At 53.3% G+C, this 22,014-nt stretch overlaps 11 protein-coding genes across 11 annotated transcripts; 6 read left to right on the plus strand and 5 right to left on the minus strand.

The window, feature by feature from the left end:
* Positions 1-625: 625 nt before the first annotated feature.
* On the minus strand, positions 626-1,546 carry CC84DRAFT_1174194 (uncharacterized protein; the record flags this gene model as incomplete). Its single annotated transcript, XM_018180082.1, has 5 exons — positions 626-700; positions 759-905; positions 952-972; positions 1,032-1,074; positions 1,188-1,546. The coding sequence occupies 5 exons, from the start codon at positions 1,544-1,546 to the stop codon at positions 626-628; spliced, it is 645 nt and encodes a 214-aa protein (XP_018039132.1).
* Positions 1,547-2,516: 970 nt separating this feature from the next.
* On the plus strand, positions 2,517-4,052 carry CC84DRAFT_1162628 (uncharacterized protein). The gene has a single exon (XM_018178046.1). The coding sequence runs from the start codon at positions 2,764-2,766 to the stop codon at positions 3,766-3,768; it is 1,005 nt and encodes a 334-aa protein (XP_018039133.1). The 5' UTR covers positions 2,517-2,763; the 3' UTR covers positions 3,769-4,052.
* CC84DRAFT_587280 (uncharacterized protein) lies at positions 4,044-4,695 on the minus strand. Its single transcript, XM_018186790.1, has 3 exons — positions 4,555-4,695; positions 4,282-4,489; positions 4,044-4,236 (listed from the first exon to the last, which is right to left on the minus strand). The coding sequence occupies exons 1-3, from the start codon at positions 4,565-4,567 to the stop codon at positions 4,167-4,169; spliced, it is 291 nt and encodes a 96-aa protein (XP_018039134.1). The 5' UTR covers positions 4,568-4,695; the 3' UTR covers positions 4,044-4,166.
* Positions 4,696-4,983: 288 nt separating this feature from the next.
* Positions 4,984-7,200, minus strand: CC84DRAFT_1085893 (ectonucleotide pyrophosphatase/phosphodiesterase family member 1; the record flags this gene model as incomplete). The annotated part of the gene is made up of 3 exons (XM_018174127.1): positions 4,984-5,435; positions 5,493-6,759; positions 6,802-7,200. 3 exons carry the CDS (start codon positions 7,198-7,200, stop codon positions 4,984-4,986), a joined length of 2,118 nt encoding a protein of 705 aa, XP_018039135.1.
* A 197-nt stretch (positions 7,201-7,397) lies between these two features.
* On the minus strand, positions 7,398-9,055 carry CC84DRAFT_1204045 (uncharacterized protein). Its single transcript, XM_018181876.1, has one exon. It carries the CDS (start codon positions 8,943-8,945, stop codon positions 7,650-7,652), a length of 1,296 nt encoding a protein of 431 aa, XP_018039136.1. The 5' UTR covers positions 8,946-9,055; the 3' UTR covers positions 7,398-7,649.
* An 89-nt stretch (positions 9,056-9,144) lies between these two features.
* On the plus strand, positions 9,145-11,147 carry CC84DRAFT_1257560 (eukaryotic translation initiation factor 3 subunit D). The gene is made up of 3 exons (XM_018184744.1): positions 9,145-9,392; positions 9,458-10,691; positions 10,738-11,147. The coding sequence occupies exons 1-3, from the start codon at positions 9,185-9,187 to the stop codon at positions 11,021-11,023; spliced, it is 1,728 nt and encodes a 575-aa protein (XP_018039137.1). The 5' UTR covers positions 9,145-9,184; the 3' UTR covers positions 11,024-11,147.
* A 122-nt stretch (positions 11,148-11,269) lies between these two features.
* Positions 11,270-13,108, plus strand: CC84DRAFT_1257561 (heterokaryon incompatibility protein; the record flags this gene model as incomplete). Its single annotated transcript, XM_018184745.1, has 1 exon — positions 11,270-13,108. The coding sequence occupies one exon, from the start codon at positions 11,270-11,272 to the stop codon at positions 13,106-13,108; it is 1,839 nt and encodes a 612-aa protein (XP_018039138.1).
* A 484-nt stretch (positions 13,109-13,592) lies between these two features.
* On the plus strand, positions 13,593-14,397 carry CC84DRAFT_1240297 (Bys1 family protein). The gene is made up of 3 exons (XM_018184013.1): positions 13,593-13,794; positions 13,845-13,989; positions 14,068-14,397. Exons 1-3 carry the CDS (start codon positions 13,650-13,652, stop codon positions 14,231-14,233), a joined length of 456 nt encoding a protein of 151 aa, XP_018039139.1. The 5' UTR covers positions 13,593-13,649; the 3' UTR covers positions 14,234-14,397.
* A 2,135-nt stretch (positions 14,398-16,532) lies between these two features.
* CC84DRAFT_1185529 (SIR2 family histone deacetylase) lies at positions 16,533-17,426 on the plus strand (the record flags this gene model as incomplete). The annotated part of the gene is made up of 2 exons (XM_018180809.1): positions 16,533-17,151; positions 17,197-17,426. 2 exons carry the CDS (start codon positions 16,533-16,535, stop codon positions 17,424-17,426), a joined length of 849 nt encoding a protein of 282 aa, XP_018039140.1.
* Positions 17,427-17,909: 483 nt separating this feature from the next.
* Positions 17,910-19,535, plus strand: CC84DRAFT_1086944 (uncharacterized protein; the record flags this gene model as incomplete). The annotated part of the gene is made up of 3 exons (XM_018174178.1): positions 17,910-18,324; positions 18,373-19,442; positions 19,488-19,535. Coding segments are annotated over 3 exons (1,533 nt in total), but the record flags the coding sequence as incomplete, so codon positions are not given.
* A 112-nt stretch (positions 19,536-19,647) lies between these two features.
* CC84DRAFT_1257564 (amino acid transporter) lies at positions 19,648-21,686 on the minus strand (the record flags this gene model as incomplete). Its single annotated transcript, XM_018184746.1, has 9 exons — positions 19,648-20,029; positions 20,084-20,205; positions 20,252-20,310; positions 20,359-20,417; positions 20,464-20,644; positions 20,693-20,926; positions 21,021-21,207; positions 21,271-21,393; positions 21,448-21,686. Coding segments are annotated over 9 exons (1,586 nt in total), but the record flags the coding sequence as incomplete, so codon positions are not given.
* Between the last annotated feature and the right edge of the window lie 328 nt (positions 21,687-22,014).

Genomic DNA, 22,014 nt, shown 5'->3' on the forward strand with positions numbered 1-22,014 from the left:
CACCATTGCGGCTTTTTGGCATCGCCTCGGTAATGGATCAAGCATTTGAGGTCCTCTAGACTTTCTAAGTCAAAAACACCGTGGCTGTACTCGAACAGATGTGTTTCGTGGTGTTGCTTTCGACAAGCGAGAGGTAAAGCGTGCATCTTGTGAGAATCTCATCCGATCCGTCCGCGAGTCGGACATGACTACACCACGTCTCGAAGGGCGTATTCGTGAATAGAGTTGCGCAATTCGGCAGGAACGCTCAAAAGCGGATACTGATTCTGGTCAAGCGCTTCCCCTAATAGTTGCATCTCTTTGTCTGCAGTGTTCTGGACGATGTAGGCGAGAGCAAATAACATTCTGGCCTATTTACTGACAGAGTATGGGAGTTTTTTCAACTAAATTGAAGCGTAGGAGATGCTTGCCTCTATACAGTGAGTTTACGAGTGCTAGAGCCACGTGGTTATGTGTTTTTTGTTTAGTATGGCTTTGAAAAGTTTCAATACTTGCAACAAATTCTATAGCAAGTGATACACAGTTGCAAGCATGCTGTGAGAGATACCATGAACTATCGGCTTCGCATGAACCTGACGCTTTGCCCCTGGCACTCAGGATCCACTGTGCTTGACAGACCTCAAGATCAAGCAGCGTGGTACACAACTCTAATGTCACCCCTCTCTGACCGGCGAATTTCGAAGAGACCGTACTTATACACCTACCAAGGGCGTGCTGTCAGTTTGAAGACTGGCCACGTATGATAGACTCGAGCTCACGAGCAAGTGCGTCTCCTGACATAGTTGCCGACATGCAAGCGGGAGATCGTGCATACTGCTGTCCGGCTCATACATCATGGAAGTAGGGTACTGGAAAGCCGGGTGCACGAGAACGCAGTCGCTGGGAGCGTCCTCATAGATGCGGTTCTGATTTCAGCAGGCAAGCGTAGAAGCGGGGATTCTTGTTGCGTACAGAGATAAAGTGCGCATAGAGCTGAAGCGATGTCAGCAAACATACAAGCAGACTAGCAGAAGGTGGGAGAATGTTTTTACATGGCGTGGTTGAGACGAGCCGGGCTCTTGTTCGGTTGTGGCTCTGAAGCAGGTTTCGTACGCTCAGTTTTGCTCTGACGGCATCCTTCAGGTCAATCTCGTAGTTGTCGCGCTGTCAATAAGGGTTCGTTGATGAGATTGACGAGTTAAGCTCACAAGACGTCGTTATGCGCAGCTGGGCTCTCAGTATGCTTGGAATCTGGACCACATTCTTCATCATCTGGATTGTTAACGTCGGCCATCGCAACTGCTGTAAGCGTGGGAGTGCCCAACAGAGCCAAATCAGAGGGCGTTGGTGGAAGAGAAGTTGCGGCCGAGTCGAGAGTGTCTTGATAGAGCAGAGAACAAGGAAGGTGCTCGAATCCCTTAATTTGTAGGCATTTCTGCTCACGGCAGGTACGCGTGCGGCGGCCCCTACACGTATCACCCACCTTGGCGACCTCGCGGTCCCCACTCCCCACCAAAGAGTGAATACCAACCTCATCAACAATTGAAGGATGATCTTGCTCGAACATGGCGGGCGACGGGAGATCAACACAACTAGTTGAGCTAGGAAGACTGATGAATGAAAGATATGTCAATGAACCAAGGTCTCACGTGCATTCAGAAAGAGCAGGATGGAAAGGTCTTCAGTTGATGGTTCGCATGATTTCGAGTCGGACCTTGTTCGCTATATGTGGCCTTCGTACGCATCCTAGTCGATATAAACGGGTTCTTGTTCTGACGAACCAAAAGACTGTCGATGCTAACACTGTACGATCGCACAACGGTCTTCTTTGTTAGAGGGAGTCACTCACAACAGCCAAATAACATGGATATGATGTGGAGAGATTGGGCACATGTTAATACAGCGTCCCTTGTTTTTCGGGAGTCTAAACTGTCGATACTATACTTGCCTCTACATCGGTCTCGATGCAAATGAACTTTCTCCCCGGGCCTGCAGCCAGCCATGAGGCGTGCCCTGCGGGTTCCCGTTCTCAATTCACGGAGACGTGCTCCCAAGAGCCAAACGGCGTCTTCCATTAACAAACAAGGTGTTCGTCCACGAAAGCCAGTACAGCTACTTCGCGAGAGGGATGTAGTGGTGAGAGGTAGACCGTGGAAGTTCCTAAATCACGTGACCGACGATGCACCTGGTTCCTGAGGCCGCAGCTTGTCGTCTCCCCGAATTCCCAACGCGCTATGATCCGAAGACTTGAGATAAGAGAAGCATCTCGGAGAAACAAACAGTATCTTCGTCTGATGGAGTATCGGGTCATGAGCGGTGTGAGTGTGGAGGATGCGCGAACCAGTGGGCACAGAGCAGCACCCTGATCGCCTCCACTGCATTTGCGCTAACTTACAGTAGCGCAGCGCGCCACCCGCCCACGTTCTTCCTCCTGCACGACATGCGCCTGCGCATTGCTTCTATCGATACCCCATGATTGAAAAGTAGCTCTCTGTACCTCATATGCCAACTGTTGCTACGTGTCCTATGCACCGTTTAATCTCGCTGCCTATGTCGCCCCTTTTCCCGTAGCCGTGCGGTGATTACGTCCCGCTTCGGTTGCCACTTTCCTCCTGACTGCGCCATTCCTTAGCAGCCTGGGGTGCGCAGCCGGTGGGCACGCTGCGGTCAGAGCGGTGTAGCCGAGCCGCCGTTATTATAGTAAGTAGGCTGCCGTGCGCATCTCGAATCCGTCTGTTTGTTGTACGTGTACTCTACTCTTCTGCGCCTTCAAGCCAACCCAACATGTTTCTCAGTGTCAAGGAACGCGCGCGCCAAATCGCACTAGGCCAATTCACTGCGCCGACCACAAGCGCGCCTTTGATCGATCTTGCGCCTGAGCCAGTACCTGCACCTGCGCCACCGAGAACGACGGGAGCAAAAGACGCGACGCAGAAAGCTGCCGCCGAGTCGAAGAAGACGAAAGGCTCCAAGGGTGCGCCAACGAAGGAACCTACGCCAAAGGTTGCGCCGCCACTGAAAGCGCCTGCGAAAGCTGCACCACCAAAAGCCACACCCGCGCCGGCCTCCAGGGCGACACCCTCAAGGACGACCACAGCACCCCCGGAAGCACCGACACCAAAGAAGGCGTCTTCAAAGTCAAAGATAACGAAGGAGCCACCTACACCCACCACAGAAGCACCCCCATCGAAGAAATCCTCTTCAAAATCAAAAACTACCAAGGAACCCTCCTCCCCCAAGCCTGGCTCCTCAAAACCAGCGAGGGAACCCCCGTCCCCCAGATTCGGCTCCTACATGTCCCCATGGTCATCCTCTGCCAAACCCCCTCCCTCGCCAAAACCCGAGTCACAAAAATCCAAATCCTCTTCGACGTCCAAGTCTAAATCCTCCTCATCCTCCAAACCCAAACGCGCCAAATCCCCACCCAAGCGCGTCGACTCGCCCCTCGCCTCCTCGGACGACGAAGACGACGATCCCCTCTCCGCGCTCAAGTCGGCGTGCCTCAAGCAAATAACCGCCGTTCCCGGTCTCGGCAACCGCCAGCTGGTCGTCGTCTTGAAGCAGCGGTCGTCGGGCGAGTGGTACGCTGCGCTGAAGGATACCGGGGCGGACAAATACCTCAAGTCGTGGATGAACCGGGAGAAGACGTTCAAGACGCGACGAGAGGCGCTGGAGGCATACCTGGGGTTTGCGACGAAGATGCGAGAGCGGAGTAGTGGGTCGGGGATGGGGATGGGGTGGTTTCCCATGAGTCCGAGGACGAGCAGTCCGAAGGGCAAGGGGCGGTGAGAACGGGCTGGATGTGCATGTGGAGATTGCTAGGAATGTGAATGTGTCTGGACAGGACGAGGAGTGGACGTTCTTTCGGTTTGGATTTGGATTTGGGTTTGGATGGATTCGGACTTGGACTTGTGTTTGGGCGCCGAGCGTGGTGCTTATAGCTGGCTGGCTGGCGTTGTACATATACCCTGGCTGGACTCTAGGACTGCGGCCGGACCAGAGTGCCGATTGCTGCACTAGAAAGAGACGTAGTAGTATATAATCTGTAATTCTAATCGACAACGCGACGCGGGTAACAGCGCTTCTGTCTTTCTAAACGCCTTCCACAGACGTCAACATCCAGGGTTCAAACGAGCCATTGCATTGAAACATAGCATCTATCTCAGTCTTCAGCCTACTCCTTAGGACTAGCCGCAGATATCGGCAGCGATCACAGTAAAATGCTCGGCCAGCGCGGGGGCTGAACGGCGCCACACTCTAAACCAGGTGAGCTTGCGTTTCGGCGACGAAGAGGTTACGTACCGATGGGTCTGCGGGCAGCCGCCCAGAAGCAGAAGTGGAGGCCCCGAACCGCCGATACGAGAAGGTATGTCGACTGGGCCCGATGTCGAGCTTGCGACGACTGAGAGGTGCTCTTTAAGCCTGGGAACGCGTCTGAAGACATGATGTACGTTGCTGGGATCTGGATTGAGATGTCGGGCGGATTGGATCTCTTGCAGTCTGGGTGGCACTGTCATATATGTACTGCAGACGAGAGACGTCGGTGGTACAGCGGAGTCGGAGTTCATAGCTTACCAGTGAATGCCATGGTCGCATATCCGAGCCATGTTTGCAAGATGGTACTGCGTTCCAGTCGCGTTGCAGGATACCTACCACAGGTGTGGTAGTGAGTAGCTTGCTGACACAAACTGACCCAGATATGTAGTATCGACACTGTGGAAGTATGGAGGTAGATAGAGCATTACTAATTACGGGTTCCACCGTAATAAAGTTAACATTGTCAGCAGCACGCCTATTCCACGCAAAGTACACTCCGAACAACCATTCAAGATACCATTCTCAGCCGGTCCCCTGATCTGTTCAACTGCAAGCGAGACCCAAATTCAAATCCAGACGCATCTTCAAAACGCTGAGCGTAAAAACCGGGTATCATAAATCTAATCCACACGACCCGCACGACGTCGAACGCTCAAGCAATATCACAAAACCCAATTTGTTGGGGAATTACTGATGCTCCTTCGGCCGCTCATTCTCCTTGCCTTCCTTCCCGTTCTCCAGCCCCGTAAAGTGGTCCTTCAAGAAATTATCAACCCACTCCTCCGCCCCTTCCGCAAGGTGCGTCAGCCCCTGCCACCAGGTCTCTGGCGCGTGTGTGCCAGTTGGCGCAGCGCTGGATGTTGGCGCAGCCGCTTTGCTGGTTTGTGCGGGCGATGTGGAGCTGGGCGGGTCAACATGTATCTCAATAGCGGCTGCGCTGGGCGATGGCGACAAAGAAGATGAAGGAGACGGAGACGGGGAGGCGGAGACAGGGACGGGATCAGCGGGCGTCTCGTCCGGGAGGTTATCCTCGTCGGAGTGCAAGCCCACGGGCTTCAGCGGGAGGCGCAGCGTGCCATTGTTCGCGAGGGGCGTGATGCCAATGGAGTCGCAGACGATGTTGTAGACCTCGATGTTTTCTGTTGCGCCATCTCATTAGCAGCTTTCCTCCTCGCGCTCTATCGGGCTTGACTTACGAAAAGGTTCCACCCGGCTGTTCGGCGTATGCGGAAACGCAGGGCCCCGCGCAATGAAAATCGCGCGCATGAGCGGATGCTCGTGGTCGTACCCGTGCACACCGCGGGGGTGGTACGCGTCGCCGTTCTTCAACATCTCCTGGACGTCGCCGTCGGCTTTGGCGATGACGGCCCAGCCCGCTTTGGGAATGATCCACAGCGGGGCGATGCGCTCGTTCTGGCTGAAGTGGTAGCGCTCCGGCATGTCTTTGTCGCGGAGGTAGACTTCGAGGCCGGTCATGTTTTGCGCGCGGTCAACGATCTGCTTGTGCAGACGCTCGAGGTCGCTGAGTTTCTTCGGGCGCAGGCCGAAGTGTGGCCAGCCATCGATGTGCTCGATTTCGGTCGGGTCGACGAGGTCTTCGAGCTGGATGAGGCGCGAGGTGTCGGTTGTGGCCATGCCATGGTCGGAGACGACTACTACATTTACGATGTCTGTGAGATTGCGCTCTTCGAGGCCTTTGAGGATGTCGCCAACCATCGTGTCTGCATCGTTGATAGTCTGCCGGATTTCCGTACTGTTGGGCCCGTACTTGTGCCCATCGCTGTCCACGTTTGGAACATATGCTGCGATGAGCTGAGGTCGCGGCTTGTCCGATAGCGCGCCTACGTCCATTGGACCAGGGAGGTCAAGGAGCTCCATGACGCGGTTAACCTTTCTAGGCAGAGCTTCCGAGCCGTTGTACTTGTCGACATAGGCGGGATGGAATTCATTCGAGTGAACTTCTGACCCAGGCCACATGTGCACCGCAACCCGGACATGCTGTCGCTCAGCCGTGCGCCAGATAGGCTCACCACCCCACCAGTATGGCTGGAGAGACCGCTCTGGATCCGTGTAGTAGAACTCCTTCTGCAGCTCTTCGTCCCAGAAGGTGTTGCCCACGACGCCGTGCGCTTCAGGGTACAGGCCCGTCGCCAGCGTAAAGTGATTCGGGAACGTAACGCTGGGAAAGCTGGGGCGCATGTACTTGGGCGAGATGCCCTCTGCAACGAACTTGTTCAGTGTAGGGGTCAGCCCGCGGTAGAGGAAGTCTGCACGGAAGCCGTCGAGGGATATGAGAATCGTCGTGGGAGCGAAGAGGTGCGTGCCATTGGACAGCATGGCCGCAGCGTTCTTCGGGTGCTCTGATTTCGAGGCTCGGTATGCGGCGAAAAGGAGGACGAAGAACAAGCCTACAATTCCTCCATATATTCCTACACGGCGCCATGTGCGTTTTCTCCTGGTCTTCTATTTGTTAGATCCGTCCCGTCCTATGGAGCTGTTGCATACCTGTCTATGCGCGCCCGCAGCCTTCAGCCTCCTCTCATCGCTCTCGGTCGAGCTCCGGTCCAGCGTGGGAGTCGATATGCCAACACCTTCTTCCATTTCGTACATGAGCGCGCTCGACTCGTCATTGTGTCCTCTCTTACCCCTCTTCTTCGTCGGCGCATTGCGATCCTTGCTCCCTATCCGCACGCCCTTCTTATTGAACATGGCACCCAGCCCATTCTTCTGCGTCAATAGCCGCTCTCTCTCATCTTCCGACTCTAGAATGTCGTGATCGTAGTCGCCGTCGGACACCTCGGAGCCATAGCGCTCGTCGTCGGAGAGCGGGTCGATCAGGGTGCGTTCGTCGGCGCTGTCCGAGTCGCGTCGCCGGCCGATGGTTTCACGTGCAGAGGTTGGCATTTTAACGGCAAGGGCACGTTCACATCGTGGGAGAACGGAAGCGTTGGAGGCGACTCGACGTTTGGGCGTTGCTGATCAAAGCATGCCGCAGTCCGCAGTTGCTTGGCGGCTATTTACGTTTCACGCGGCGAGGGTCCAGGTCCCTGCATGCGAGGCGAAGTATGCACATCATTGCTACATTTAATGTGGACCACATTCCCAAATGTTTCAAACTCCGCTGGTTCTATAAGAATTGGAAGAAAAACAAAACTGAGTACATCATGTGGCCTACAGGATGAGCAATGCAGCGTTCAAGCTGTCCATGGTTCCATTCATCATGGTAGTCGCAAAGGTGTCCCCAGGTCTTGATCATGCGAACTCGAATTGAAGTTGTCATTCGTGACCACTTAAGAAGGACCAAAGTCAAGATCTATACTAGGGTACCGCATGGTCCGCAAGCTTTTGCTACTTCACGGAATGCTCAGTACCTCAATGTCCCCACCGTCCAGCCATGTAGCGCCCGTACTCCACACTCGCCCGCCCGAATGCAACCACAGGGCCAGCCAAACATGTTCGACAGTCTCGCCCCAGCAGTAAAACCGAACAAGGCCTAGTCTCATCTTCATAGGATCCCTGTGTAGAGTCACGCCCCATCCGAGCCGGCCACTTTCAACATCCTTCTGCAGGAAAGTCCAAAACTGGTGCTGTACATGCTTCGGCCAAAGTCGACAGTCCACTCGCCAATGCCCTCTCTCGTCCGCTTCCAGCGCCCTCAGCACCACCTTCGTCTTGAAGCGTCCTGGATTCTCTTGCTTCAGTTTATCGAGGTAAGGCGTGATTTGGGAGGGCAGCGTGCTTGGAGTTAGGATGGTGATCTTTGGAGGCGGCGGACAGACTGTGGACGCGAGGCAGTCGAAATCAACGCGGTGACCTTGGGTCTCTGGTTGTCTTGTTTGGCTGGTTTCCTTACTCTCCACATCTACAGGAACGATGGAACATTGCGATGAGGGTGCCTGGACAGTCCTCTCTGGAGCATCCGTTTTGTGTGACTTTTGAGTAGCCGACTGTTCCTCATCCGGGGAGGCATCACGCTGCGGCTTGGTTTGCAAATTGCCGGACGATGGCCCAAACGGAGTACGGTCAATATCAGGTCTCGCCACCTCAGTCGCACCTAGGGTCACGTCTTGGTCAACAAACTCATCTGCATCATCATCGGAAGCCTCTTCCGAAGTGGTCGACATATCATCTGGGAGTTGGCTTTCCATAGCCAGGATAGCTTGTTGGGTGTCTTCAATGAAAGTGCTCTCCTCGGCCGGTGCAATCACAGTACTGATGCTCTGTCTGCGATCTTTTGCTAGGCTTGATCGCGGAGTCCGTTGCTCTTTCCATCTGCTCTGCATGCGCTCCAGCCGCTCAAGTCTGCTGATGGACACACCCTCCGCAGACGACGGCGTTTCATGGTTGTCAGAGTGAGTTTGATCGCTAGAACGGTCTCCTGAGTGAAGATGCGATGGAAAACTTCCATAGGAGTCCATGCTGTTGAGGACCGAGACTGCGGGAGCAGACCCTAGTGGCAGTCCTTGGCTCGGCTGAGGGCGATTCGATTGGAAACTGACATGTCCTGGAAGCGATTCTTTATCTTCTGCTTTTTCGCTTGGTCGATGCGGCTCAAACGCGAGGTAGGCGTCGGCCAGCGATCGATACAGGTCATCGTTTGCTCTTGTTGCGGGGGTGGATACGTGCGCAAGCACCTCTGGTTTGTCCATGGCGTCGGATGCTCCGGACTCGAGGGTGCAGCACAGGCTCCATGGTATTCCAAGTCCCGCAGCGCAGAGCGAGGTTGTGCAGGGGTCACGGGCGCTTGGGTGATGGAGAGGCGGAGGCGAAACAAAGAGGCAGCGGCGCTCGGATAAACTAGCGCGCGCCAAGATTTTCTCCCACTCGTCGTTTTCAGAATTGTGTTGCGCGCGAGCAAAACTGCCCCACGTTAACTCACCCACACATCATGGCGCCCGTATCGCTTCTCGACCTCGTGTCGGCGCTGCCCGCGAAGGAGGCATGGGGCCCCGAAGTCTCCAGCGAGACGATGCTCGACGGCGTTCCGTATGCGCCCTACTCCAAGGCCGACAAGCTGGGCCGCATGGCAGACTGGACAGACGGCAAAGACCGGGACCGGGGCGGCCGCCAGAACTATGGCGGACGCAACTACAGAGGTAGGTTCTGTGCCATGGCAGCTATGCCCAAAGCAGAGAAGAAACATGTCTGACGTGCCCCGCAGACCAGCAGGTGTACGGCGCGAACCAGACCACGAATCCGTTCGCAGTGCAGATGGCGGAAGAGGAGGCAACCTTCTCCGTCGTCGACAACTCGCGCACATCCGCCCGTGGCAGGGGCTTCGGCCGGGGTGGCGGCACCGTTTTCGGCCGTGGACGCGGTCAGCGGGGTGGACAGGCTCAGCGCGGCGGGCGGGGTGCCTTCCAGCGCGTTGGCGGTGGCCGTGGGGGGCAGCAGTACGACAACCGGGGCGGACGGGGTGGACGTGGAGGCCGCCGCTTCGGCCGGTGGGACGACAAGCCGCAGCGCAACCGCGATGCGTCTGTGCAGGTCAAGCCGGACTGGCAGGTGCTGGAAGAGATGGACTTTACACGTCTGGCCAAGCTGAACCTGGCCACGGGCGACGGCGAGGACATCGACAGCTACGGCTTCCTCTACTACTACGATCGCAGCTACGACAAGCAGCCCGGCGCCGTCACCTCGCAGCGCAAGCTCAACGTCCTCGAGCGCGCCGCCTACAATGTCACCACCTCCAGCGACCCCATACTGCAAGAGCTTGCCGAGAAGGACGAGGCCACCATCTTCGCCACCGACAGCATTCTCTCCGTGCTCATGTGCGCCACCAAGTCGGTATACTCGTGGGATCTCGTCATCACAAAGAGGGGCAGCAAGCTCTTCATCGACAAGCGCGACAACTCAAATCTGGACATGGTCACCGTCAACGAGAACGCGACCGACGCACCGCTCGAGACGTCAGAAGGCAACAAGGACACCATGAACAGCCCCAGCGCCCTGATGCTCGAAGCCACCCACATTAACAACGTCTTCCCGCTCCAGGTCGTGAACGAGTCACAAACCAACAAGGTCGAGATGCCCCACGAGCACCCTTTCTACAACGAGGAAGTCGAGAGCGACCCCCCAGCCTCCAAGGCCTACAAGTACCGCCGCTTCGACCTGTCTCTGGACCAGGACGAGGACCCGCTGCACCTCATCGTGCGGACAGAGTTCGATGCTGTGGTCAAGAACAACATCAACGGCGAGGATCAATACCTGATCATCAAGGCACTCAACGAGTTCGACAACAAGGCTCAAGGCAGCGGTGGTGCTCTTGACTGGCGGACAAAGTTGGCCAGCCAGCGTGGTGCCGTCCTTGCCACTGAGATGAAGAACAACGCCTTCAAGCTGGCTCGATGGGCGACGCAATCCATTCTCGCAAAGGCCGACTCCATGAAGCTTGGGTAAGAATTCTACAATCACGATGCAGAAAGAAACTAACATTTTCAGATTCGTCTCCCGCGCCAACCCCAAGAACAACAACGATCACGTCATCCTCGGCGTGCTCACCAACAAGCCCCGCGACTTCGCCAACCAGATGGCCCTCAACCTCAACAATGGCTGGGGTATCGTCCGCACCATTGCTGACATGTTACTCAAGATGGACGACGGCAAGTATGTGCTTGTCAAAGACCCGAACAAGTCCATGCTGCGCCTGTACTCTGTTCCGGAGAATACTTTCGAGGAGGAGATTGAAGAAGCTCCTATTCAGGAGGAAGAGGAGAACGACTCTTAATTGCTGGGCGTGTTACGATTTACGTGCATGATTGATCCGGGTGGTTTTATGAGGGATGATGGGTAGACAAAATACCACGAGCAATAAGCTTCCTGTTGGTCAAATCCGATTTTTTTTTCTTCTCAGCCATCTTGCACTCAGCCACGTTTCTGCTAATACGTAAACACTGCTCAGTCAGGCTGGGACAAGCGAGTGGCTTGTCTTCAAGCTCGAGCGAAACTCCATCCTAACTCGTACCCCGCTACGATGGAACACCTCGACTTCCCAACCACGTACAGGTATACTTCTTTACCGTCCCCTAGCCATATCCGCCTTTTGTACATACATGACTATGGGAGTGAGGATAACACCGAGACGGCGACCTATGAACTTCACGTCGTGGAGTTACCTTCTGACGACAAGCCGTTCGCATTCGAAACCCTCTCATACACATGGGGCGCGCCAAAGCGCGTGGCCTCCCTCTCCTTCTGCAACGAATCTGGCGTTATTGGCCTGACGCAGAATCTGTCCCAAGCAATCCCACATCTAGCACGCACTTCACAGACGCGATACCTATGGATCGACCAGCTATGCATCAACCAGAATGACCCACAAGAAAAGTCCCAGCAAGTCAGCATCATGGACCAGATCTACAAAGCCGCCTCCCGCGTCATCATCTGGCTCGGACCCGCCGACGACTCCTCCATGACTGTGAAGGAATGGCTAGGAGAATTGAACGAGGTCCTCGCGAGCCGCGACGACGCGTCTAGAACCATGCCCACTGGCGAGCACTACAACGCCAGTGTCCGCATGCTCCTCGTTCGCTCTACCTGGGTCGACTCACGCACGGATACCAAATACGCCCCCGCAGCCCGCCGTTTCTGGGGCCGCCCCTGGTTCCGCCGCGGCTGGGTAGTCCAGGAACTGTTATTGTCACCCGTCGTCCTCTTTCTCGCTGGCCCTGACGCATTTACCATGCAGGACCTGTCGGATATCCAGACGCTACCGCCGGATATGGCGCTGCCGCCAACTGTGGACGACGACAACAGGGACAATACCCCCGCGTACAACACACTGCTGAATCTTAAGCGGTTTCCATTCACCGACATCCAGCCGCGCAGGTTTCTGATGTATATGGCTGAGTCTGCAAGCGATTTTGAAACCACCGTACTGGTAGACCGCCTGTGCGCTTTTCTGGGGTTACTGGAAGGTTCAACCTTCCGGCCTGACTATACGCGCAGTGTGCGCTGGAACTTCACAGCCTTTGCGGCGAGTCTCGCAGCGGGATTCGGCAGTCTAGACTTTCTGTCGCTGTGGTCTGCCAACATCGATGCCAAAATACCATCTACACCAGAGGAACTGAAGGGTTTTGCAAGCTGGGTGCCGTCCTTCACGTGGCTGCCGCTAATCGCGCCGTTCCGCTTCGCGACGGGAGCCACACGTTCGTTTTTCACATTCACAGAGGTGAAGTGGAACGCTGCGGCGGGTCGGAAGCACGTACACTCCCAGCGCGAAGACGCAGCGGCCACGGAACGCCTGCACGTCCGCGGCCAAATCATCGACCGCATCTCCCTCATCAGCGCAGCCAAAATCGACCGCTACTTTGCCGACGCAGACACCCCCTATCTCTCCTCCATCGCCGCGCATATCGCAGCCGATCTCCCTGCCTCACCCTTTGCCACCTGGACAGTCGTAGACCTCGTCGCCTTCCTGAACACCATCTCCGCGAACGGCCATTCGCCCAAGGAATCCGCAGAATTGATTCTGGGCATAGAGAAGAAGCGGATGAGTACCGGCCTAATTGACAATTTGGGGTACAACGAGGCGCTGTCGTCGAGGCTTAGTATTGGGAGGGGGCGGCGGTTTGCGATGACGGAGGAGGGGAGGATGGCGCTTGTGCCGTTCATAGGGAGCCGTTCACAGAGCGGCGAGGAGAAAGGTTCGGCGATTGCGGTGCTGCATGGCTGCATTGTGCCGATTGTGTTGGAGAGAGTTGGGGAGGGGAATGAGTGGAAAGTGGTGGGGGATTGCTATGTCGAGGGTGTTATGCATGGAGAGGTGGTGTGCTGGGATGAGAATGAGGGCGAGGAATTCATTTTGGTGTAGGGGAGGGATATGGACGGCGATGTTGCGGCCTAGTGCTGCGACCCAATTCTCAGGGCAACGACCTTCGTTTGTGACGAGAGAATGTTGTCCACGAGACCAGGGTCGCAGCCCAGCTACATCCCTACCCATGCTCACATCCTTATTTCCCCGCACGGCGCCAGCCGAGATACGCACACCCAATCTATCTTTGTATTGGAACTTCCCGAAACGAAAGAACAGTGATACTATTTTCGCGGCTCTGGCGAGCCATCTTCAAGTGCAGGGAGATCTGCGGTAACCTACTATCGATTTGCAAGGTACCATAGTCAGGCGTACCATTTCGTGATGTCGGTATTGGAACAGCTGCAGCACCTGGAAAGAGGTGCGACGCTGTCTATAGTCTGGGTAATATCACAGAAAAGCGGAGGGAAACGTATTTAAGTTCAGCTTCACTCCACTTTTACTCCTTTCTCTACCCAGCATCAGAGAGGCCCAAAAACAGTCGCTCCAACCTCCAACTTCTCTCACTTTTTCTTCGATCTACACCCACGCTCGCTACATCATGTACTACACTCTCGCAGTCCTCACTGCGCTCGCCTCCTCTGCTGCAGCAGTGGGTAACGCTGTCGTGGTGAACAAGTGCAGCAGTACTATCTACGCATGGTCCGTCGGTTCGTCTGTCGGTACCAAGCAAACTATCGCAACAGGTACACTCCACCCCGCCATCGAGCCAAGGGTCCCTGCTCATAGTTGCCAGGCAAGAATTTCACCGAGCCACTCCACAGCGATGCCAAATCCGGCGGCATCGCCCTCAAGATAACGACCGTGGACGACGGGCTGTACAATGGCTCGCCTCAGCAGATTTTCTCGTATAGTTTGGATGGGGCTTCGGTTTGGTACGTGTGCTTTCTTTTCCATTTCCCAACACGGGCTATCTAACGCCATCTTTCTTAATAATTTACAAATTAACGTTGCATTAGGTACGATCTTAGCACTGCCTTCGGTGAGCCGTTTCTCGGAAAACGTATTACGGTGACGAGTACTGGGAGTCCGTCTATCGTTTGGGCGAACGGGTCAAATCCGGGGGGAAGCCAAGTCAAGGTTGGAGTCAGTGGGGTGGATGTTGTGTTTACGGGCTGTGCTTGATTGCCACTGATGATATGGTAATATTACGGTGCGCTATGGGATGTGGTAGGGTTAATGGTATAGGTGATAGGGAGGACAGCCACTCTGTACCGCAGAGTCAAAATTCCTATGCGACGGAAACACCTCACTTGAGTTCTAAATGTTTCTGAGTGCCTGGAACTTACCCTGAGAAACATAGCAAGATGTTTGTATATCGTGGATCGTCTGTTCTCCAGGTATTGCCTCCTTGTCCGTTCAGCATTGTCCATCGTCGAACCTTTCCAGAATGTGTGCGGGATGTGAGTCTTTCAGCTCCCGGTATTGTTGTGGAAATCGGCTTGATATAGTTTTGAAGATTTTTTTAGTCAAGCATTCAGAACGCAGTGTTATCCCGATATAAAGATAGCTTCCATGTCCGACACACTAACTGATTCGGTGGAACGACTATCGAGTCCCACATGGAGCATCGATACCCGAAGACTCGAACCTGGGCCTCGCACAAGGCCCCAGATTGTATATAGATCATAAACGTGACTCTCACATCAAGAGAGGTGTCAGTGAGGTCCTGTGTGCTCCATAGGGAAAACTGTCTTTGCCCCAATTCACCGCACTAACCTCCTCGAGTCTACGGTAGAATTTAGAGCACTCTAGCCCATTCATGACTTCTTATACAGAGCCACATCCCTCTTACCTTCGCTCTGTACTCTCTTCATCATCTTCAACACGATGAGTAGCATACATGAAGAAACCGAGCGTTTGCGCCACGCGTACGAATGCCCTACCAGCGACCAATGGCGCGAGTTCGTGGAGGGACGACAACTTCGAGACGAAATTGTGGATATGGCTAAAGACATCGGCTATGAGGGTGTACGCCTTGAAGACATGTGAATACCACTGAGCTGCTTTGTAATGTGCTTGTGGAACAGGACACTAATTTTCGAGAAGGAACGATGAAGAGATTGGAGAAGTGAATAAGGCGATATTACTCCCTGAGGAAGAATTACGTATGAAAGCAGACTCGATAATGCGATATAGGTGGGTAAAGTATGAACCCTTTCAGCCTTGACATTCGCTAACGTGGCTCCAAAGGTGATGGTAGACAGCCCGAAAACTGTTTACGTGTGAGTCTGTCCAGCCTGGGCGAAGTCATCTAGAACAAACTTCCACCGGAGCTCCGCGAAATAATCTACCGTTTCTAATTTGAGGATTATGTCCCAGTTGCTCCACCAAGCGTTCTTACCTCGAGAAGTCAAGATGACTTTCATGAAGAGATACTGCTCAGGTACATGCGACGAAAGATTGTAAGACGACCAATACGAGGACGGCGAGACAGCTTATGTACGTTTGCCTCTTAGATAAATCTACACCTTGGCTCTGGGCAGTTGGCGTGATGAGATCACCAACAGCAGTGACGATCCTGAGGAATGGCTGTTTGAGACATGTTCTTGATACAAGGTATGCCTGGTTAGCTCAACCCGGCAAGCCAACTCTGACACAGTCTGAAGTGCTTTCAGGATTCCTGGTGGTGAAGTCGTTCCAGAATTCCATTCCGGTTGTATGATTGCTCTCTTCTTGAGAATATGGTATTACATGATGGCGAGGACTCTGCACCAACACGCGGCAGCATCGGGGGAACGAGAGACGTACCTGCACTATGAATGATCTAGAGTTGAAGTTTCTCATGTATCTAGGTGCTTAGTACAAGGTATCTGAAAAAACATTTTGGAGATTTTTCAATTATTCACTATAGGCAGCAGCTTTACCCGAGTACATCGTCCAGTCCAAACTCCCGGGCGAGAACGTCAAATACATTGCTCAGCTATAAATCTATTGTAATTTCGCGCGAGATTGATTATGCGAACTTTTCTCCCGAAAAATGACAGAAAATGGGATCTTTCATCGTTCGCTCCCGGGTGAGCCTACAAACAGCCGTAAGCACTGATCTCATAGGCGAAAAATGTTGCTGCCTGATAAGGCAGACGCCGCTCGTAACACCTATAAAGATGCCCACGGTTACACGACACTTTAGTTCTCAAGTTGAGTTTCTTCAAAGTCTGTCTTTTGCGCATCAAATACTGGTTCAAGGCACTGCATCGTTCGATTCGTTAAACAACAATTTTTACAAACCAGTCAGCATTTCGTTCGCGATTTGGTGTACATTTCGACTTTGAGCAAAATTTTATCGATCCTGGCTATGCCTCCTCTTTCTAGAGATTTCAAGGACGAGCTCAGAGCCAAAGCCAATGCAAGCCTACAGCGACACTACAAAAATCTGGACGATGAAGCTCGAAGCATCAAGCATGAGCCCCCCTCTGCAGAGATGCTCGCCTCATTCACGGCTCATCTTAATTCTTCAAATCGGATTCTCGTCCTGATCGGGGCTGGCCTCTCAGCATCTTCTGGGATCCCAACATACCGTTCCGCTAGTGGGTTTTGGCGCACCTTCTCCGACCAGCAGCTCGCGAAGAAAAGCGCATTCGAGGAAGATCCCATTTTGGTCTGGCAGTTCTACAACTACAGGAGGCAGCAAGCCAAAGCTGCGCTGCCGAACCCAGCACACCATGCGCTTGCGGAACTTGCCGCACGGAGACCGGAATTGTTTTCGGTCAACCAGAATGTGGACGAGCTATGTCAAAGAGCTGGGCATCCTATGGGACAGATAGTCGACCTTCATGGGTCGCTATTTCGGGTCAAGTGCTTCGACGATGCGTGTGGATACGAGGAGGAGAATCACGAAATACCTATCATCCCGCAGTTGTCAGTCACTGAGCCACCTGGGGTCCTCGATTCCGCCGACTACAACTCCGCACAATCTGGAGTCAGCATCGAGGATCTGCCGCACTGTCCAAAATGCAAGGTCGGCTTGCTCCGCCCAGCTACGGTGTGGTTTGGTGAAAACCTTCCGGAAGCTAAAGTTCACCAAGTTGACGAATGGCTACGTAGCAGCAGTTCGGGTGTCGATTCAGGCGCGAATGATGCAATAGAGGATGGAAAGGTTGATCTGATGCTTGTTATCGGAACATCAGCTATGGTGTGGCCTGCGGCTGGGTACATAGGTCGGGCAAGGAACGCGGGCGCTCGTGTGGCTTTTTTTAATATGATGGAGAAGGCTGCTGGTGTGGCCAGGCCAGAGGAGAGCGACTGGATGTTTCTAGGAGATGCGGCCGAGCTCGTCCCCAAAGCTTTTGAGGGTTTCCTAGGTGTCGACAATTAGTGGTGCTGATTTAGCGCCTGCCCATGGTGCATACATTCGTACTATGCACTGCCGGATCGTTTTTACGTTTGACGGATGCTGCGCTGAAAGATTCATCGGTCGATGATGGTTATATTTGGAGGTGTTTTGCGGTCGAATGGGTCAGGTAATCCGCATCTGTACCGGAGATGACGTAATTTCTGAAACCGAGGAATGTCTGTATATGTTGAACACAAGAGCCCGATCTAAATCTCTGTGAGGATCCTTCGCACATGTATCGGACCAAATACAGTGTTATTCACTCACGCCCAGGTGGATCGGTTTGCACGTGATATTGTTTGGGGACTTGGCGGGTGGGGCCTTTGTGACTCGACAGAACCACCGTCGTTCTCCATCTCGAAGTCAATTTCATGCATCAATGCCGCCTCAGAAGACGCCACGTCGGGTTGGTAAGCTTGATCACGGCCTTCAGTACGTCTAGCAATACGTGCTCATCCGCTCCCAGATCCGGTGTGTGGAACATGCCGTAAGAAATGCCGAAAGTGCGATAGGACGAAACCTGAATGCAGGAGATGTGTTTCTCAAGGCCTGGTCTGCGAGGGGTATCCTTTGAACATCAAGATGTATGGAATGGAAGGAGGGACCCTGCGAAAGTCTCGACCTCGAGCACGACGAGAAGACGCCCCGACAACAGTCACCACTCGACAAGCATCCAGAGCAGCACCTCAATCGGCACCGGCACTGTTGCCAGTGCCGGAAAAAATCGTAATAGCTTCTCCAGATGAAGGACCGTCGACCTCAGAATCGTCTTGGGGCACTGAGCTGCACGTGCCTGCGGAATATGGCGCAGGGCTGCCGCTGTCCACATCTAATTTGAAGCTTAAGGATGATGATGACATTCATGGACTGCTGTTATATTGTACGCGCTCTAAATCGATTCTCTTTCAGGTACTGATGTGAAAGATAGATGAGAATGTGGTATGTCCGAAGCTTTCCGTCACCTCAGAGAGCACACCTGATCCATTCAAAACCTACATTCTCCCACTGGCTCTTCAAGATACCGGCTTACTAAAAGCCGTATTGGGTCTCACAGCCTGTCACTTGGCTACGCAACAGCCAACACCTAATCGCCGACTGAACACAGCTGCGTTAGAGTACCGGGTCGCTGCTCTACAGTCTTTAAGTGCACTGTTATTGAAGGAAGAATGCTTCGGCCTGAGCGAAGCCGAAGAAGAAACTGCTCTGGCGATTGTTCTAATGCTTGTACTTCATGATACATTTGAATGCGGCAGATCGAACCATGGAGCTCATCTAAATGGCGTAGCTTTTCTGTGCTTTCGTCTCGCCGAGCGCTCCGGTACGCTGAGCCCGAGCCAAATGTTTTTGATATCTTCTTTGACTTGGTTTGATCTTCTACGCGGCTTCAGCGGAGCCGAGAAACTTGCATTCCCACAAGAAGTTCGCCGCTTTGTTGCGAATTCTACAGACTCTACTATCAACTCCTTGGTGGGATGCCCAGCTGAGGTGTTCCTCGCAGTCGGCGATACCCTTGCTCTAGGAAAGGACTATCTAGCGCAAGAACTGAAAGAGAGCGATTTCAAGACATCTCTAGACAGTATTCTGCTACAACTCCAGAAATGGGACCCTCTCGGTGGCCATTACCCCAACACAGATCCTGAATGGATACATCTTGCAGAAGCCTACAGGCACATGGCAATCCTCCGCGTTCTTCGCTTTCCAGACCCTTTCGCCACACCATGTAGCAATTCTCGCATACGTGCTTCGGTCGAAGCGATCCTCGATGCGACAACTCAAATATCTCGACGCTCTGCCTACTTCAAGCGACTCCTGTTTCCGCTCTTCGTTGCCGGTGCCGAGACCGCCTCACCTCACCAGCAGCAATACGTCGTCATGTGCGTTGAGAATATTAAAGACATGACCGGGGTCACATATCACAGTGTCACGGAACTGCTTGAGAAGACTTGGAAGGACCGCAGGGCATCCGATGGCTCACGGAATGTACCATGGCACGAATACGTAAGTTCTCTGGGCGTTACTATCTACAAATACTAATGAGAATAGACTTGTTCCAAACATCTTCCACGACAGCACGACTATCTCTTCTTTTGATAGTTGTTTTCGAGCCGCACCCGGGAGTACCAACAAACGCAGGTCGAGACATCATTTTTTGGCCCGACACTGAGCACTACTCTACTTCTTTGGGATCATATTCTGAAAGTCTTCATGGGACCATCCGTCTCTCATGAAGCTCAGTTACCACAAGTCCTGAATCGATCGTGTCCCAATCGATTTCTGGTCCTGCGAATTTATGACCCAACGTGAACCAGAACATCATGATGATGGTCAAGAGACCAACTACGCTGACGCTTGTATAATTCATACTGTTCAACTCGACTGGGAGCTGTGGCGGGATGCAAACACAGACCCCTAGGATAACGATCCACAGGATGGAGAACCCGTTGCAAAAGTATCCGATGTATCCGAGGCGTAGCCAACGTGGTGGAAGCTTCTTCCTACCCTGAACCAACAATATGCCCTGTGGAACGACATAAGAGATGATGAGAAAGAGCACCGCCGACGTTACGATCGAATTGAAAGCCGTTCTGTAGAAGAGTCAGTCTAATCATTGCAAGCAAGGCAAGGAGATGATCACGTACGTGGATGCAAAGTAAAGGAGTCCGTAAAGGCATACGAATACGAATGCGGTAGATGTAGTTCGCATTGGGAACTCCCTCTTTTCGTCCACGTGTGAGAAGTATCCGGAGCATGGCAGTCCACCCTATCGATTGGTCAGCAAGGATAGGCGCCTTGTCGGGGAGCTTTACATCTCGCGCAAAAGCCCAAGCTAATCTCCCGACAGTGAGGAACTGTGCGGACAGACACACTGTCTTTTTAGCATTAGAAGTAGCCAGGTAAAGCACATGCAACCTACTGATGTACACAACGAGAAGCCAGACCGAAAGAATCGCTGTCGACGTTCGACTTCCAGTGCTAGAGACACTTAGTATTGATCCAGACGCCTGCTCTGGAGACTAACGCCTGAAAGATGATCTCTAAGCTCGGGAGCGGGGACGATGTGATGGCGTCGAGATCGGTTATGCAGAACAGTAATGCAATGATGAGTGGGACGCTCGAGAATAGACCGATCCACACGGTTACATTCATAACCTGTGGCACCCCACGGCCTGGTGAGGGCATTTCCTCGCTGATATGTATTGCTAAATACGTCAGAGATCCCTTTACGATTGAACGTACGAGATACTAACCGCCATCGGTACCACCGTACGCATACATTGCGTTGCTGATCCCTAGTAACCACGCCGTACTATAAGACCAGCCGCTTGTACCGTATTCAGTGGCTGTAATGAACGAGCCCGGTTGCGTGTGTTGTTTCATGGCCAATGTGGTGATAAACCAAACCAGGCACCCAGCCAATGAAGCGTACAAGGTGATTTGGACTGTCAGAGGGATCCGCTTTGGGATCATGTACAACGGCAGTACTGGAAAAATTAGCCAGAACGCCTTTCCACTCAGTTGAGTGAGAACTTTACCAGTGATAAGGCAATGGCGACATAAACGAGCCAAATGTGGTACGCTTGCGCAACGAATCCTGGGTGGAAGAATGCCACAATACCAAGTGTGCTGACTGCGGCCAGAGAAACGCCTGAGCAGGTGACGAGGCACATGCCAATACGGACATCCAGCCTGTGATGTATGCAGCGAATCGTCGAGTTTTGGGCGGTGCGAGAATGAAGCAGTAGTGGTATTGACCACCGGAAGACTGATTGGAAGTGCATTTAGTATGGCTTGGACCTCGCCCAGGATTCATTTCCGTAGCACTTACTGGATACGCAGATGCCAGCTCACTGAGGCCAAGCGTGATGGTGTATTGCACAACGAAAGCTACAATGAGCCCGAAGATCACACTGTTTGGCCCGCCATACTTCAGATTCTGCCCGAAACAGCTCTGCGGGACCGAAATTAGCAGAGAATTGTCAGTTCCACTCTTTCGTCTGCTTACCAGGTACCCGACCCAGGAATTGGTTATCGAAAAGCCCAAGCCTAGAGCCGAAAGCCAACTGAACTGGCGCTCCAAAACCGCGTCGTGGCCGTTTCTTCTAAGAATCTCATCATCTATATCAGCAGGGGACAATTTGTCCACTTCATCAGTTCCTGTAGCATTAAAGGGGTCGACAGTGCCATTTTGGACTGTTGCAGCTGACGCCGACTGGACCTTCTTAATGTCACTGTCGAACATGGGCGTTGTTGAGTAATGTTGGCAAGACTGGACAAGCGATCTTGAAGAGGGATTCACAGTACGAAGACTTGGTATATAGGAACTGCTCTACATATACCACATCGGCGTTAGACCCCTTACTGCATGCCTTGCGGATGGTCGTACACCCCATAACACATCTGTGTGCCGTACGTATGGACCTAACGCCTGTCTTCTGAAAGAAGCTACCTTATCAGTTGCGTTTGAACCCCCCTCCCGAAAACAGATTGCTAGATGGACCTGCACAGTACCATTTGTGTTGCGATACGTGCTGTGCATGAACGCAGATGGAACTACCTTAACGATTGGACG

This window comes from Paraphaeosphaeria sporulosa, assembly GCF_001642045.1.
Source record: "Paraphaeosphaeria sporulosa strain AP3s5-JAC2a unplaced genomic scaffold CC84scaffold_3, whole genome shotgun sequence".
Taxonomy (NCBI): Eukaryota; Fungi; Ascomycota; class Dothideomycetes; order Pleosporales; family Didymosphaeriaceae; genus Paraphaeosphaeria; species Paraphaeosphaeria sporulosa.

Bases quoted from the DNA above. Each gene is read 5' to 3' on its own strand.
- CC84DRAFT_1257560 (XM_018184744.1), top strand. From the start codon at position 9,185: ATGGCGCCCGTATCGCTTCTCGACCTCGTGTCGGCGCTGCCCGCGAAG. The intron at 9,393-9,457 runs GTAGGTTCTGTG...CGTGCCCCGCAG, and splicing joins TGGCGGACGCAACTACAGAG to ACCAGCAGGTGTACGGCGCG. The intron at 10,692-10,737 runs GTAAGAATTCTA...TAACATTTTCAG, and splicing joins GCCGACTCCATGAAGCTTGG to ATTCGTCTCCCGCGCCAACC.
- CC84DRAFT_1162628 (XM_018178046.1), top strand. From the start codon at position 2,764: ATGTTTCTCAGTGTCAAGGAACGCGCGCGCCAAATCGCACTAGGCCAA.
- CC84DRAFT_1204045 (XM_018181876.1), bottom strand. From the start codon at position 8,945: ATGGACAAACCAGAGGTGCTTGCGCACGTATCCACCCCCGCAACAAGA.
- CC84DRAFT_1240297 (XM_018184013.1), top strand. From the start codon at position 13,650: ATGTACTACACTCTCGCAGTCCTCACTGCGCTCGCCTCCTCTGCTGCA. The intron at 13,795-13,844 runs GTACACTCCACC...CATAGTTGCCAG, and splicing joins CAAGCAAACTATCGCAACAG to GCAAGAATTTCACCGAGCCA. The intron at 13,990-14,067 runs GTGCTTTCTTTT...ACGTTGCATTAG, and splicing joins GGGGCTTCGGTTTGGTACGT to GTACGATCTTAGCACTGCCT.
- CC84DRAFT_587280 (XM_018186790.1), bottom strand. The intron at 4,237-4,281 runs GTACGTAACCTC...CACCTGGTTTAG, and splicing joins GGCTGCCCGCAGACCCATCG to AGTGTGGCGCCGTTCAGCCC.